Source organism: Quercus lobata, chromosome 7 (genome assembly GCF_001633185.2).
Source record: "Quercus lobata isolate SW786 chromosome 7, ValleyOak3.0 Primary Assembly, whole genome shotgun sequence".
Taxonomy (NCBI): domain Eukaryota; kingdom Viridiplantae; phylum Streptophyta; class Magnoliopsida; order Fagales; family Fagaceae; genus Quercus; species Quercus lobata.
The window spans coordinates 4,937,553-4,954,100 of NC_044910.1; the positions used below are offsets into that span (position 1 = coordinate 4,937,553).

The 16,548-nt window shown below is 34.0% G+C and overlaps 1 protein-coding gene across 9 annotated transcripts; it reads left to right on the top strand.

The window, feature by feature from the left end:
• The first annotated feature begins 361 nt into the window (after positions 1-361).
• On the top strand, positions 362-15,210 carry LOC115952738 (folylpolyglutamate synthase). 9 transcript variants are annotated; one of them, XM_031069963.1, is made up of 17 exons: positions 364-589; positions 1,877-2,039; positions 3,222-3,433; positions 3,818-3,883; positions 4,258-4,367; positions 5,578-5,638; positions 6,564-6,659; positions 8,727-8,783; positions 9,028-9,088; positions 9,376-9,422; positions 9,578-9,655; positions 10,589-10,747; positions 11,389-11,727; positions 11,890-11,968; positions 12,741-12,893; positions 14,396-14,586; positions 14,871-15,210. In XM_031069963.1, the coding sequence occupies exons 2-17, from the start codon at positions 1,892-1,894 to the stop codon at positions 14,928-14,930; spliced, it is 1,917 nt and encodes a 638-aa protein (XP_030925823.1). In that variant the 5' UTR covers positions 364-589; positions 1,877-1,891; the 3' UTR covers positions 14,931-15,210. The 9 variants fall into 9 exon arrangements, with proteins under 9 accessions (XP_030925826.1, XP_030925829.1, XP_030925828.1 ...); XM_031069965.1 differs by having other exon boundaries at positions 6,576-6,659; XM_031069962.1 differs by having other exon boundaries at positions 365-589; positions 14,390-14,586.
• The last annotated feature ends 1,338 nt before the right edge of the window (positions 15,211-16,548 follow it).

Consider the following 16,548-nt stretch of genomic DNA (forward strand, 5'->3'; position numbering starts at 1 on the left):
TATTGTGATCATAGTATTTCTCTTTTTGTTTGTTTGTTTTTTTTTTTTTTTTAATAGAAGAAAATTGTATGAACTTGCTATAAATTTAGATAAGTGGTATTTTTTTTTAAGAAGAAAAATTGTCTGGACTTGCTATAAATTTAGACCAGTGGTACTTTTCTTTTTTGGGAATCTAGACAAGTGATGCCTTTAGAAAGGATATATTCCCACCATAAATCTAGGGAAAATACCGCATTGAATGGGCATGAATTGGAACAAAAATTGTGGCAAATTGCAATGTGGTTCCCACATTCTTATTTCTTACCATATATTTTTTTTTTTTGAGAAAGTATTTCTTACCATATATGAATATGATAGATAGATATATCTCATGTGGACTACACAGCAGCCATCAAAACACAACACAGTTTAAAAGAAAAGAGAGGGTGTACTTGTAAGCCCGTAGACCTTAAACGCAGACACTGGTTCATAATGCACGGAGATTGACACAGAAACAAACAAGTGCCTGCCACCAATATCTCTCTCCCTTCAACCACAGACCCACCATCCAAACTAGACAAAGATTCTCTCTGTTCTCCATGGTTCCTCGGTCAGCCACTTCTCTTTCTCTGTCTCTCAAATATATACATGCATATGCCTCATATATATCTTTTTGTTTTGGACTTTTTTTTCATTCTTGCTTATGAGATTTGGTGTCTGTTGGGTACTTTGGAACTGTTTTATTGATTTTTGTTGCGTGAAGATGAGAAAAAAAGAGATGGGTTTGGTTCAGAATCTTCTGTAGTGTTGAAGGAGTAGGAAAACAAAAAAAGAAAAAGAAAAAAAATGAAGTTATAATTGAGTATGTGTTTGTGGGTTGGTGGGTGAGAAAGTATGAGAAAAATGAATGAAATTGGGTTCTGGGTATTTTGTTTGTCACATTAATCTTTACTTTGGTGAGCCACAAGTTACTCTGTATTGAACTGGGACAAAGAGGAGCAGTGGAATAAGAAATAAAATGGTTGCTGAGAAAATTTGAGAAATTAGATGAGGGGTGTTTTGTTTGTCATTTATTAATTCTTCTAAGCGATACTGATAAAATATGTTGCTTTGTTGGATTTAGTTGGTTTAGATGTGGATTTTAGGTGCCATCTCCTATGAAAAATATGAGATATGTTTATTTTAGAAAAATTGATGTAATTGAATGTGGAATCTTTTTCCCATAAAATCTGATTTTGCTGATATAGATAAACAGTTTGGGAAAAAAAAAGGAGATTGAAAGTTTCAGAAAGATTCTTGGGTGACTTTATCAATAGGTATAGTGAAAACAATGATATCCAGGTAATGAGCACCGAATAGGTAATTGGAAATTTGACTTTCATGACACATTTTTGTATGAATTAGCAGCTCTCAAATCCTGAACCAGTGCACTTGCACTTGGCAGCCCAAAACTTTTATGTGCCAGAATATCAGTGCCTCCCTACTGAATCCAAACTATATGAATGTTTTTTCCCCATTTTTTCTATTCTTAATTTTTCCTCCATTTTTTATGGTTCACCTATTGTTTGGAGTGGCATTTGGTCCTTGCCATAAAATCCAAACTATATGACATTTTCACATTTTTTGGCTGCTAAGCATGAACATGTAACATGGTTCATGTCACTTTCCAATGTATTAGATGGGGCATTCTGTCTCAATAAACATTTTATTTGCATAATCACATTGAAATGTCATAGTTGGAACAAATTGTGGGATATGGCTGGTATGTGGTGACAGAGTTGGGATGTTGCCCTTGCATTATACCGTCATTGCAGCTTTCCGTCAATTTGCATTGAGCTCTACTTTCCTTTAATAATTTATCTTGGTATTTTTGACTGACTGCTGTTGTGTCCCACAGGATTGATATCTTCTGATGCTTGTTTATACAAACTCTGGCCTGAAGTGTGGGATATTTGGAGTCTCTCACTTACATAGGAGAGATTGTCAGTTTTCCAGTAAAAGAACATGGAGCTTAACTTGTTTGCCAGCTTGCCTAGATGCACGTAATCTCACTAGACATTGTAAGCCTTATTCTAAAACAAGCTATAGGTCAAGAGTTATGTAGAACTCATATATGCTTTTATCCATGCTTTTAATAAATTAGTAAGAAATACTGTACTCCAGTAACTTCCAAACGGAATTAGATAACTTGCTCATCCAAAAGAAATTGGGGTAATATAAAGTTTCCAAATCACACAGATAATTGTTTTTACTTCTGTGGGAGAGTTATTGGGGGATAAATAAGACAAGAGGGGGGGGGGGGGGGGGGGGGTTTGGATTTTTTTTTGTTAGGTGTTATTTCCTCAGTATGTATACTACTATAATCCTCTAACAGAACATGGCAACAGTTCAGGAAATTACTTGTCTGAATTTTCAATTTCCTAATGTGCTAGTGTTCTAGATTGGGGAATTCTCCAGAATTCCTACCAAACAACTAATATAAAGTGGTCATTTTCAAAATTCTTGCCCAAACTGAAACATTATTACAGATGCAATTTTAAACTATTCAAAAAGGAAAATTACCACATCCAGGAGAGACTATGAAAATTTTATAATAGAAGCAGATGAATTGGTCACTGCTATATACATTATACTTTATCAACCATTGCAATCTTCATGCTACATACTTCCATTTTTGTTTTAACTCAAATATCTGAATGCAATACACCTAAAACTAGTGCACTTAGAGCTTTATTCTCATAATTACATATATGGGGTTTGTAGCCCTTTTAGGGAAATGGAAATGCTGGTCCTCCTAGAATTGACTTCCCTGGTACTCTACTTTATTGTGAATCTCAAGAAGGAAAATGGGCGATGGGGAGAAACTGTATTTTTGTTGATAGATTTGTAGTATAGTAAATAAAAGATTCTGGTTTCTCGACTTTCCACTCTGGCTCTTGTCTATTGTTCTATAATCTCATATTTTCCCCTTTTCCTGTTTTCTCCTTTATGCTTTGCTTCCTCTACATGAACTCACCAGGATAGCATAGAAGTTTCCATTATGGTTTTATCATCTTCTCAGTTTGTTTTTGTTGTCAGGTGGCCAATAACGTAAACCTTCAATTTCATCATTCATTAGAGATTGATTGAAGTAGAACTAGAAAGTATGAATCATATAATTCTTTAAATAACTCTTCATATTGCTGCATGGTACAAAAGATTAAACTTGAGTTTTCAAACGTATTTTTGGCCAACTGTTTTAGGTGTTAGACATACAAAGATGTCATCACAAGTCGTGGAAAAATTGGAAAGCAATGGGGTTGTGAAGGAGCACTTGCAAGATTTTTCTGTTCCATCTTCATATGAAACTGCCATGGAAGCTCTTTCATCTCTCATTACAAGTCAGAAACGAGGAGCCAAATCATCTGTAGGTGGTGCATATAGAAAATTGGAACGAATGTCTGAGTATCTTAAGGTAACACTGATGTAATTCCTCCTTCATGTTTGAAATATTTATTGTTAAGAGTGCTGTATACTAATACTAGTAATTTTCTGTACATGTATTTGTCTTGTCAGCAATATGTTTGATATACATTGTTGGCATACTTCCAACAGCTGCTTTTGGGTTTGATGGTTTCCAACGTGTTAAATTCAATTTGTAGAAAATTCATTTAAAAATATATGAGGGTCTACCACTCAACTTAATTGAAATCTTTCCTCAAACCTTTCCCTTGGTTTTAGGAACATAAAAAATGCTCCTTGAGGTTTGATTATGTAGTACCTCATCCAATCTGAGAAAATATTTTGTAAAAATAATTTCGTTTAGATTTTAACACACAATGCTTGTTTTTCTTTACAGATTCTTGGCTTGGAAGAACAGATTGATGGGCTCAAAATAATTCATGTGGCAGGAACTAAGGGGAAGGTACTCTTCCATTTATATTAATTTGATCTTATTTTACTATTTTGAAGCTTTATTATTGTTAATATGCTAGCATGGTTATCCATTCTGTAAAGACTGAATCATCTTGAAGTTTGAAATGTACTATCTTTATGAATACACATTGTTGAAATGCATCATCTTCATGTAAGCACAAATGTGGTTGTTTGACATGGATCCAAGTAATAACATGACAAAAGTGACAAAAATATTAGGCGATGCATTGCTAATATCTGTATTTGTACTGAAGTAATTTGATGCCTCTGTATGAAAGAATTACAAAATTAATGAGTAGGTGATGTTTGATATGTTTTTCTCTTGCTTAATTTAACTGTTGGCTTAATGGATTCACATTTCAGGGTTCTACATGTACATTCAGTGAGGCTATTTTAAGGGAGTGCGGTTTTCGAACTGGACTCTTCACTTCTCCTCACCTAATTGATGTGAGGGAACGATTTCGAATAGATGGGTTAGTGTTCAAATGAATCACATGATATCAACTTTGTGTTTAGTACACTGTGTTTTTCATGGCAGTTGTTATGATGATATTAATGCTCCTAAAAAGTCCCATCCTAGAAGATGATTTACTTAAGTAAAAATGCTTCATTTGAATGAAACTTGAGTTATTTATTAGTTCTTATCAATGATTGAAGAAATGAAAAGGGATTCAAATTCCAAGTCTTAAATGAAAGAGTGGACTGGATGGGATCAGTGGTATAAATGAATAAAAAAGAACAAAATTTTGTCTCCAAATTGATTTGGAGGAACCTCCTCCAACCCATTACGTGGTGGCTCATAAAGCCATCCACGTGAATTGTTTAAATATGTCACCTGACTCATTAAATAGGCCTCAATACTAGAAAAGCACTCAATATTTTATTGTATTGAGTACAATAAGACAACTTACATAGCCCTGATTTCCTTAACTCTTAATTTCTTGGGCTTACAAAGAGGATATTGTTTCTCTAAACATACTATGGCCATCTCAAAGCTCCTACTTTTTTTTTTGCCGCCGGGGGTGGGGGGGGAGTGGTCTGGGAGAGGTGGTTGTAGAGGTCATGGTCTCTCATGGTAGGTAGCCTTACCCCTAATATTTTTTGGAGAGGTTGATTCTCGGATTGGAACTTGCAATCTACCACTTTTGGTGGAAGGTACTTGCCATTGCACATTTGGACCTGCAATTGCAAATGTAAATAATTATTTAGTCATTTCATTTTCATTCTCTGAATTTTAGCAAGTGATTAAAGCACTAGGAGATTCCTTTTGACCATCTGTACTGATAATTTGGCTGAATCTGTCACTGCTATTTATGACCTCATTTGTTTCTTTCGGCTCTTGACTTACATGTAATGGTGTTTGATAGAATTATAATGTTGACCAGTTCTTCCATCAGGTCACTTGAGCATCTTTGCATAAAGGGACTGAATATGGTTGCCAAGTGATCTCCAGTGGCAAGTGAACACAATAATTTTACTTCGATGGAAGGTTCTCTTATTGAGAATTGGGGAAATAGTAGAGGAACAAATCCTTGTAAATATATGGACATTTAAGAACATTTTGTGAACAAAAATTAATCTTAGCTTTCTTAGGTTTTTATAACCATTTCAAAGTCATTTTCTTGGTTGATATGAAAATTCTCTGCATAACTTATATTCATGTCTGGCTTTGATTGTTTGTAGGTTGGAGATATCTGAAGATAAATTTTTACTGTATTTTTGGGATTGTTGGAACCGCTTAAAGGTATAAATTCTTGCTTTAGATGATTATAAACAGACCATATTCACTAGCTTTTTCTCTAAATTATAGTTCTTCTATTTCATAAAAGAGATGGATGATGATGCGCTGAACTCAATTGGATTTTTATTTGTTTAATTATTATTTTTTTTTTTACAAAGATCAATAAGAATATTTTGCATCCCAAACGTTGTTCATAATCACCATTGAAATAGGAGACATGGCATTTTGGTCATGGTCTTGGAACTGCTGGAATGGGATCTCTTTGGACATTACTAGCATTGTACATTAGAGTTCTGATCTTCTTGCGTTATTTGTTTTTTTGTTTTTTTTTTAAATCACTAGTAATTTATTGTTGCTTAAATGCTTGTTGATAAGAAAAGAATTTATCCTAATTTTAATAACAAAGTCATGACTGCGTTTCCTTTTGAACAATTTGAATGTTCTAATGATGACATTTAAGCCAAGAGCCTTGTAGCTCAATTGGCACCTTTTGGTGTTTCCAACAAAGATGTCTAGGATTCAAATTTCCCCTCCCATTGTAACTATTGAATTTATCAAGAAAAAAAAATGATGACATGTTAATAATAAGCTAGCCTTTGAGATTAGGTGGCTATTAATTTGGTTCGGAGCATTATCTTGGTATTGAAATTTTGTTATTTTCCATTGATGTTGCATATGGTAACTGAAAATTTATTATGTGCATTATGGTGTTGGAAAAGATTAAGTACATGAATCTTTATTGGAAGGGATTGGGGGATTTTCAGAAACTTAAAATTGATGTTTAGATCCAAATTTGAACGATATACAGTGTTGTATAATGCATCTCATTTTATTACTTAATGTGTTCACTTCTGGAAAATATATAGCAACTCATGTACTTGATGCTTCTTCTACTTAAAACTCACTCGGCATCTATTGATTCCGGAAGTTTGAATTGCAGGAAAAGGTTACGGAGCATCTGCCAATGGCTCCATTATTTCAGTTTCTCACTCTATTGGCTTTCAAGATATTTATAAGTGAAAAGGTTAGTCATGAATCCTTTAATTGCAATTGGGGCTTGGATGTTTTCACAGTTCCGATTTTCAGTTTGGCTAGGCAGCTGCAATCCGTGCTTTTGAATTTCTTTCTTTCATTATTTTTTTCACGGATACTTATGTATCCTAGCAAATTGCTTAGCATTATTTCCCTTATTATATGAAAGTTTAATCCACAGAGGGTATATTTCATCAGAAAGATTGTCAATGACCTTAGATCAAATGAATTTCCTGGTATTTCCAATGGAGATGCCATGGTTTGGATGCCCCTTCCCTCCACTTAAAATGTTTAAAAAAAAAAAAAAAAAAATCATCAGAAAGGTTGCTGGTTTCAGTCAGAGTTGGATCTTTTCTGATGAGGACTCCATGGTTCCATGTATTCATGTATGTATGTATATATATATGTATGTATGTATGTATGTTTAAGCTTCCTATCTATCCCAAAATGAATGTCTATTTTGAAAACTTGGGTTTGTGTTCTTCCAAAGTTAACCTTGTAATTAATGAGCCAAGAGGAAATGGTAATTGTATGGATTTAGTCCATTGGTAAGTTTTATTGTTACCCAAGGTTTGCAAGGCTGGTATGGGATGGTTATTATCGATGAGTAACAACGTGTGAGTTTGAGGTTAGAACCTACCATTGAGCTTTGAATGGAGGCATGGATATTAACTTTCCTTTGTCAAGCATTCGGCAGGTAAAATGTAAACATAAAGTGGCCTTTTGAAAAAAATGATTAGTGAGAAAAGATTAGTTGATTGGTATTGTAGATTATTTTTAGTAATTGCCAAGAGCTCTAACTCAATTAGCACCTCTTCCTTTACAAGTACTAGGTGGAGGATGAGGCCGTTGGTTGAAGACCTGCTAGGCGTGTGTAACTTTTCATAATAGAGCGACTAAATTTTATAATGGCCGTCAACCTACTGCAACCCTCCTTTTCCTGGGCTTGGGACTTGTGAACAAAATATATGACACTAAGCACAGGCATAGGCGGAGTTTTGTTCAACTTAACCAAAAAATAAAAAATAAAACTACATCCCTATGTTGCCCACAGACTTTGTTCACTTGTCTTCTCATTTTTAGGATTATGTAGGGTTTGTCAATAACAATTATGGAGGTGTTGGATTATTTCAAAGGTCACTTTGGTAGACATTGAAATGTTGTCCCATTATGTCCTATGTAGTGCACTTGGAGAGAATAGAAAGGTTGAACTGTTGAAGGCATCTATTTCAAGAAAATAAAATTGAAGAACGTTCTTGAGATTGCTCTATTATGATAGGATGGCAGATTCAATTGCTTCATCTTTTTTTATTCCTGTTGTTTTTGATTTTTTGATCTTAATATCTCTTATATACGATGGGTGAACTAGGGTTGCAACTTTGTCACTCTTTTCTAATAAAGTTTATTTCTGGTCACAAGCAAAGAAAAAGGAGAAAATTGTAATTTTTGACTTTTTAAAATAGGAAACATTGTGCTCTAGACAAAAAAATGGCAAGAAACTCTTGTGGAGTGTATATATAGACATGTGGACTGCATATATCAAATATTTGCCACAATCCCCAGTGAGATCCGGGAGTTTTTTCTTTAATATTTTTCTAGTTGTTCATCTTTGACTGATTGCAAAAGGACTCTATTGTGGAATACTCAGTTTGGAATTTAAAGTGAGAATTACACTCTTTGATAAGGCTATATGGTTTTTACACTTTCACCATACTACTTTCATCTTGCATGGTGAATTATGTTTTTGTGAATGTTGTGGCAATAATGGTGTCTATGTTTTCTGAACTTGTCCTTGTATTTTTTGTTTCTAATATTCTTAAATACATCTCTGCCAGCTTATTAATTAAACCTTTTACATCATTTGTTCTTGATTCATTGTGCGTTTTTATGGCTTTCAAGCAGTGGGGCACTATTTTAATATTAAGTACATTCCTAATTTATTCTATCATTGTAAGTAATTTATATTGATCAGCTGTTGTGTCCTGGCTCCTGACTAAAAAGTAACACTGCTGGAATTGTTGTAAATATTTTTGTCACTGAAAATTACTCCTGTCTTTAGGTTGATGTTGCTATTATTGAAGTTGGTCTTGGGGGAACAAATGACTCAACAAATGTGGTATGCTATTTTGTCTTTTCCTTTTTGTTGGGAACAATTGTGGTATGTATCTGTTTACAGAATTACCTAGGATGAATTTTGCAGACTTTTTAAAGTTTTAAGTATATATTATTTGTTTTACTTTGACTACTTCAAGAAACACATAAGTAAAGAAGAACTTGAGCATTCTCTTCATCCTTTACTTGAAAATATTCTAAGCATAGGTAAATATAATCGTGATGAAGATTGGTGATGAGTCATGCAGATTGAAAAGCCTGTTGCCTGTGGCATTACTTCTCTGGGGTTGGATCATACAGAAATATTGGGTGCGTGCTTTTCTGACTCAACAAAGTTTGCTGCAATTTGTTTTGTATAGCTACAGTTCTATCTCCAATTTTATTTTATGCAAACATTTATAACTTTCTATTTGAATGACTTGTTTATGATGCACTCGTTATCTTGTATCCAGTTTGACTCTTACTACAAACTAGTAACCTTTCAGTTTGCCATATTTCTTATGCAATTAAAGTTAAAATTACCCGCCCCCCGGGGGGGGGGGGGGGGAGAAGAGATATCTGGATGCCTAATTAGATATTGACTGTGTGATATGCAGGAGATACACTTGGAAAGATAGCTTCACACAAGGCTGGAATTTTCAAGGTATAAAACTCCTTTGAGCAACTCAGACTATAATGCATCTGGTTTCCTTAATAATGGGTAATTTATTGCAATATTTCTGTTTTGATTATTAATATGGGCAGTTTTCATTTACAAGTATTTTCTGAATTGGGTTGATGTCTTCCCTCCTCCTGAAGCCTCAAATTCCTTCATTCACCGTACCCCAACTTTCTGAAGCAATGGATGTTCTTCTGGAGAGGGCCCATGAAGTGAAGGTAATCATATTCCTCAGCCAATCACATGGGATGAATCATGTTAAGAGGTTTATTATTATTTTGTTTTTCCTTTTCAAGTGCCTGCCATTTTTTTGCTATATCTTCTTGTTTCATGACCTATCAAAAAAAAAAAGACCTGTTGTTTCATGTTTGTTACTTTTATGGGCAAACACATTAACAATGGATTCACTATAAACCAGATAACTAATGTATTTTGCTAGGCAGATTAGATGAAGATCTGAATCTAATTCTGTTTTAACATATTTTTCCCCTAATTTGTGTGTTAATATTATCTGATGAGTACTTTCATATATGTAATTTCATGTGTTTTTGTATGCTTGTTTCTTTGACTGTGCTTTGTGTTATTTAAATGTATTTGTAAATTATAAATTCTTAACCACATACATACATTCATTATGCATATGATAATAAATCTGGTACATATTTATTGAATTATATACAATAAAATCCAAAGCCTATATATATATTGAGGTATCAAAATGCCATCCAACTTTATTATACTTTTGATTAAGAAGAATAGGTGTATTTTATATTAAAATATTATATTGACAAGCTTAGTTAACCCAACAGGGCTATATCCTTATATGTTCTTGAAAGTTCAGGATGGGTAGATTAAAGATGGAAGAGTGCATTAATTGAAACTTCTATTATCAGAACAAATGACTATCATCCATTTTCTATTGTTTCATTATTTGATTAGAATACTTCACACCAAAGTTAATAATAAAATAATTAGTGTAGATTTAATACTCACACATGCACCTACAATTAGATAAGGAATTTATTTTCATAAGTCATTTAGATATGGATTTGTTTAATGTTACAGCAGAATTGTAAGCTAAACACACACTCAGACATGGACTGCTCAAATGATAGTGACGTAATTGATTGATCTATTCTTATCAAATGCAGGTTCCATTGAAAGTAGCTGCTCCTCTTGATAACAAAAAGTTTGATGGATTGAAGCTTGGCTTGTCTGGTGATCATCAGTTCATTAATGCTGGTCTTGCTGTTTCCCTTTGCAAATGTTGGCTCCAAAGAACAGGAAATTGGGAAAAGCTATTCCAAAATGTTGGTTGAATTCATCTGCCTTTGCCTTTTGATTTACATGCAAACTATATCTCAATATATCTCAGGCTTGTAAACTCACAGAACCTTCCAAGTTTTTCATCATGAGAGGGTAATGGAATGTTATGAAATTGGTTAAACATATAATGAAATTATAATCATTGTAGTCTGTTTGTGGTTGAATGTAGGTATGTGCTTATCTTTTATGTGTACACAGTACACACACACGCACAGGGCTTTTTTGGGGTAGGATGGAGCCAGAAATATCTAGTTTCATAAAAGCTCAGTAAGGATATTTATGGTCTCAACCATGTCATGTAAACCAAGTGCCTCTGGGCTAAATGGCATTCTACTCTCCCCCCATGAACAAGGGGAATGGAAGGTTTGATCCTGTTCAGGTGTGTGAATTGTATTTGTCTAACAATAAAACATAATGTAACCTTTTGTTGGTATTCTTTTAATTATTTGGATGCTTGAAAGAGTAATAGGCTCTTTAATATTGGTCATCTTGGGACTGGGGCTCAAGCACATGTTTTTTCATGTTTCCTTCTTTGGTGTTTCCATTTTCTCCTACCTTAATTGTCTAAACTTGTGGAATACATTACTTATCCAAAGAAAAAAAAAATTGTAAAATATAAAATCAGGATATCCAGGAGGCTGATTTGCCGGAGTCTTTTGTTAGAGGTCTTTCAACTGCACATATTCCTGGGAGGGCTCAGATTGTCCATGATACCTATCCCGAATCCAATAATTCATTAGAAGTGTTTGAAAATTCTTGTGGAGATCTGACCTTCTACTTGGATGGAGCTCACAGTCCTGAGAGCATGGAGGCTTGTGCCAAGTGGTTCTCTAGTGCTGTGAAAGGAAACCAGATATCATCTTCTTCTTCATTTAAGCTAAAAAATCTAGAGGGAGTTTGGGGAAATGGTCACATCCGACATGGAAGTGGGAGCATGGAGGAGTCTAACAAACTAATAAAGCAGGTAAAAATCCATGATAAACAGCCAGGTGTAGTTTCAGAGTTTATGTTTAGAGGTGTCTCTTGATAACTTGTGGTGATCCAGTTATGATAGCTTATATATTTATTGATGGATGCTTTTCTCCAATTTTAAATAGATTGTAACTGTGTTTATCCCTTATTATAGATTCTTTTGTTCAATTGCATGGACGTGAGACACCCACATATTTTGCTTCCACGGCTTGTGAGTACATGTGCTTCCACAGGTATTGCTGCTTCAAAGTTGGATAAGTAGTCATATAGTCCCCCCCCCCCCCCTCTTCTCTCTCTCTCTCTCAAGAAATTAATTTTCTCCTACATATCTAAGACTACACGATTAAGTACCAAAGAGATCTGGTTCTCTAAGCTGAGCTCAATCAAAGGGTAGTTATCTGCATGAGTTTTGTTTTATTAGATTTATCCATTTATAGATGTACTTCTTAAACATATGCAAAATGCTTCTTACCTACTTCAATTTACATCCTCTTGTATTTCTAGCATTCTTACAAAGCCTGAAAGCATGTCACTTCATTCCAGTGCACCTGTCATTTACCCTATTCCATATGGCCATATCATCTTAATCAAAATTCTTCTTTATCCTAATTAGTGCTCTATTTATTTCTTTGAAAACAAAGTAAATAAATAAAGCGGAGGCATAATAGTTTGAAACAATTAATTACAATGATCCAGATACTTCGCTCCAGAAAATATTGACTGACATATTCTGTAATCTATACACTGGGGAATAACATTGGAAACAAATACTGGTTGATTTTGTCATCAGAGTTTTTACAAAATTTTAAATTTCAATTTTCTGTACTGCCAATGGCATCTACTTTTGATAAATGAGGTGGCCTTTTGAATCTTTCCTCCTAAGAAATTACTGCATAAAAAAATAGTCTTACGTTTTCTCTTATTTATTTTTCTTCCCAAGAAGAATTCAGCATGGTCATGAAACTTAAGAGCATGCATTGAATGACTTAATAAAATTCTGTGCAGGAACTCATTTCGCAAAAGCCTTTTTTGTCCCAAGTATGTCAACTTATAGCAAGGTTACTTCTGGAGCAACCATTCCTTCAGATATCTGTGGCAGGGATTTGTCTTGGCAATTTAACCTTCAGATGCTTTGGGAGAAGGTTATCCACGGGAAAGGTATGCCCCATCAGATATCATTGTAAGTCAACATATATAATTTTTCTTTATCTGTGAACATTAAGATTCATTGGGAGAGAGGCTGGGCTTTGGTGTGATGGCAAGTGCCTTCCACCCAAAGCGACATGTCGTGGTTTGAGTCTGGGAATCAATTTCTCAAAAAAATAAAAATAAAATAAAAATGGGGGTTAAGTTTTCCTGCCAATTACCTCTCCCAAACTCCCTGCAGAATTGGGAACTTTATGCACTAAGTATGACCTTTTATTAAGATTCATTGGGAGACTTGAAGGGGTTATAGCAATGAGTCTTGGAACAGTTCACACTTGCTCCATGAGGAACTTAACAGTTTCTATATTTTGGAAATGATCTACACTCTGGTTATTTGAGATAAAAAGCTTGTTGTAAGGAGGAACTTGTTATTGGGGGCTAAACCAACATTTAAAGGTGGCAACTATATAAATTTTGTTTCAAATCACCAGCTGAAACTGTTGGTTTAATGATTTTATGAGGTTCCACTTGTTCTCTAATTTAAAAACCTGTAGTTCAGTATTAAGTTGAACCAAGCAGCAGTGAGGAGTAAAGCTGATTGTATCAAAAAGTGGTTCATACATGTCCATTGGTAGTATATAAGGCCAGTTGGTGTCTTAATCCCCCATCTAGAATCTCAGCATAATGACTAATTACCTATTTTATCAAATTAGAAACTGGAAAGAAAAAAAGAAAAAAAAAAGGAATTAGAAAAGAGGTCTGCCAAAGCACAGATGGTTCCCTGAAGATTTTTTTTTTTGTTATTTATAAAAAAAGGCTTTTTGTATACTTCTAGTTGAGCTGTAAACCATGTAAGATTAGGGTTGGAGGCAAAGAAAGTGGGAGAGAAGAATGAGCAGAGGAGTTTAAGAAAATAGGTTTAGGGGTCAAAATTATTATTTTTCCTTCACCATAGCATGTATTTATTTTAGAGTGATGTAACTTGATTACAGAATACCTTTAAGCTAATATAAGAATAACAAACCAATATAAAAAAGACAGTGAAACTTCCACGTACTAAGGCTTTGGCATTCATATTTTTATTTAATCTAATTTTTACTTAAAAGAAAATGATATTTGCAGAACTCATTAGAGGGTTTGATTTTACTGTGGGCTCAATGCATAGTTGATTGGTGTTGTATATTTAAGATTTGCTCCTGTAACCAGTCTCTTCAAAGGTTTGGTGAACGTTTAAAGCAAACCACCATGATACAGGATGGGAAAGCTTGGATTTCTCAGTATTGCAGTAATAGTAATTTACCCAATCTCATTAATTGGTGAAATCATGACAGTGCCCCTTACCCGAAGTATGGTGTAATTTGATTGCTCACTCGGAGCATTAGGACCATATTTTCTTTTCTTTTCTATATTTTTCTTTTTTCATTTTGTATGGATTTGAAATATTGCTATTTTATTAAATCTTTTAAAGGATGAACTCACCAGCACGCTATTATTCTTTTCACATGCAGAAGTAGATACTTTACGTGACAAGGGTGCCAAGATGGACAATGCTAAGATTTTACCTCATGAATTTCTTTATGAGGATGCTTCTCGTTGCAGTCCTGCAGATAATTACTTTGCTTGCAGTGCAGTAATGCCTTCATTGCCATTGACAATAAAGTGGCTGCGGGATTGTGTGAAACAAAACCCATCCTTAAAAGTTCAGGTAAGATAACTATCTGCAATGACAGTGTGTTCTTATTTTAACTTGATGTTGAAATGGCTTAGTCTGCATATGGGGTTATAGAGATTTAGACTGGGCAAATTAATTGTGAAAATTCCCATGGCTCTGGCTTAATCTCAAGAAGAAAACTCCAAATGAAATTTGTCATGAATAATAGTGATAATGATATGCCACGTTATGATAATGGTTATAGTACACCCCACTTCAGAGTCCTGACCAACACTTATGCCAACTAGGTGATTACTGTGCTTTTTGCTGATTTACAGGTTCTTGTCACCGGATCATTGCATCTGGTTGGAGATGTACTAAAACTATTGAAAAGGTGATATAAATTAAAGACAGTGCCAAGTCCTTATCAAAAAAATTAAAGACGGAGCCAAGTGCCAACAACACAGATAATCCAAAATATTCTTTTGCTCAATTGCCTAACATTAGATTTTCATACCACATTGTTGAAGCTGCGGAGGTTCTTAATGCTTCTTTTGTATGTAACATTATGATTATTGCTTGTTATAAGGTACTTGATGTATGTACCATTAAGAAAAAATAAATTGATAAACCTGAAAAGTTTAATTTCTTTTATGAAATAGACTTTGATTTGGGTTTTGAGTTGATAAGTTGATGCAGTAAGAATTTATTTAGACTTTCTTGCCAATGCAGTCATTTCAGTGTGTTTATGCATTAGGATAGAACACATAAACTCATTGAGTAATATGGAACCCATGGCCCCAAAAATGATGTTTAGTGGTTACTGCCCTTTAAAGGTTAGAAAACCTCTAAAATGATCCTTTGTTTTTCATGTCTATAGATTCAATTTTCCATAAGCTTCATCTGGTAGTTAGATTTTCCTGGTAAAATGCTAGGAGCAATAAAAAAGATCGACGTTTTAGAGTTACTTATTACCTTTTCCTATCAACTAAATTGAAATTCCATTCCTCAATTTTATGTCATATGCATCATAATCATCTTGCCCTAGCGGTAATTTGCAGCCATCATGGAGCATAAGCAAAAGTTTAATTTAGCAGGGGATTTCTAGAGTAATTATACTATGGAATTTTTAAGTCCGATCTGCTTCTTAATCAGAACCAAAGCATAGCACAATTAGTTATAAAGCATCAATCACCCCCATCTCCTTTAGGAACCAAGCTTATTTATTTAAAAAAGTGAATCGAATTTAATCGTGTGGATGAACAACTTAGTTTTTTGTCTGGAAAATTGACAGTTTGAATCATGCTAAAAATAATTTTTTGATGATGGCATCCCTGCTTTTAGCTAGCTTATTTGCTTAATTCTAGTTTTTGTCTTACCTCTTAGCAAATAAACTAGTTGCTTAAAATCACTTCTTATCTCATCTTTTAACAAACAAGTCAGCGGAAAATACAAGATACCAAACTTTGGCTAGATTTGTCCCTAAAATGATTGCAGAGACGATGAGATAAGAGAGAGATTCTAAGCACTAAAAATGTTTCTGATGTTCTGGTTATTTATTTATTTATTTATTTTTATTATATAAAAATAATTATCAAGGGAAAAAAGCATTCCACTAAGGATAGACAAAAAAGATCCTCTAAGAGATAAGAGATGAGTAATGCAATTATGCATAGTTAGTAGTTACCTTATCTTTTAAGGGTCATAAAAGCCACTTATTTCTTAATAAAAAAATTGAAGACTCACTTCTACAAAAGCTAAACTAAAGTAACACTGAAAACAACTCGACATTCAAACCCGTATTCTTTTTAACCAATAATTGAAAACTTATACCTTTTATTTGATAGGCAATATATGTAATGCTTTTCACTTACAAATTTAAATTTTCTTGTGTATAAGATCAAAATATATAAAAAGTCAGTACCCTTAACTAGGACTGGACTGGTCAATGCTTCATGACTTTACTTTCTTCAATTTTTAGCTCGTTTGTTGAGCATATTTGTAACTTGATGAGCT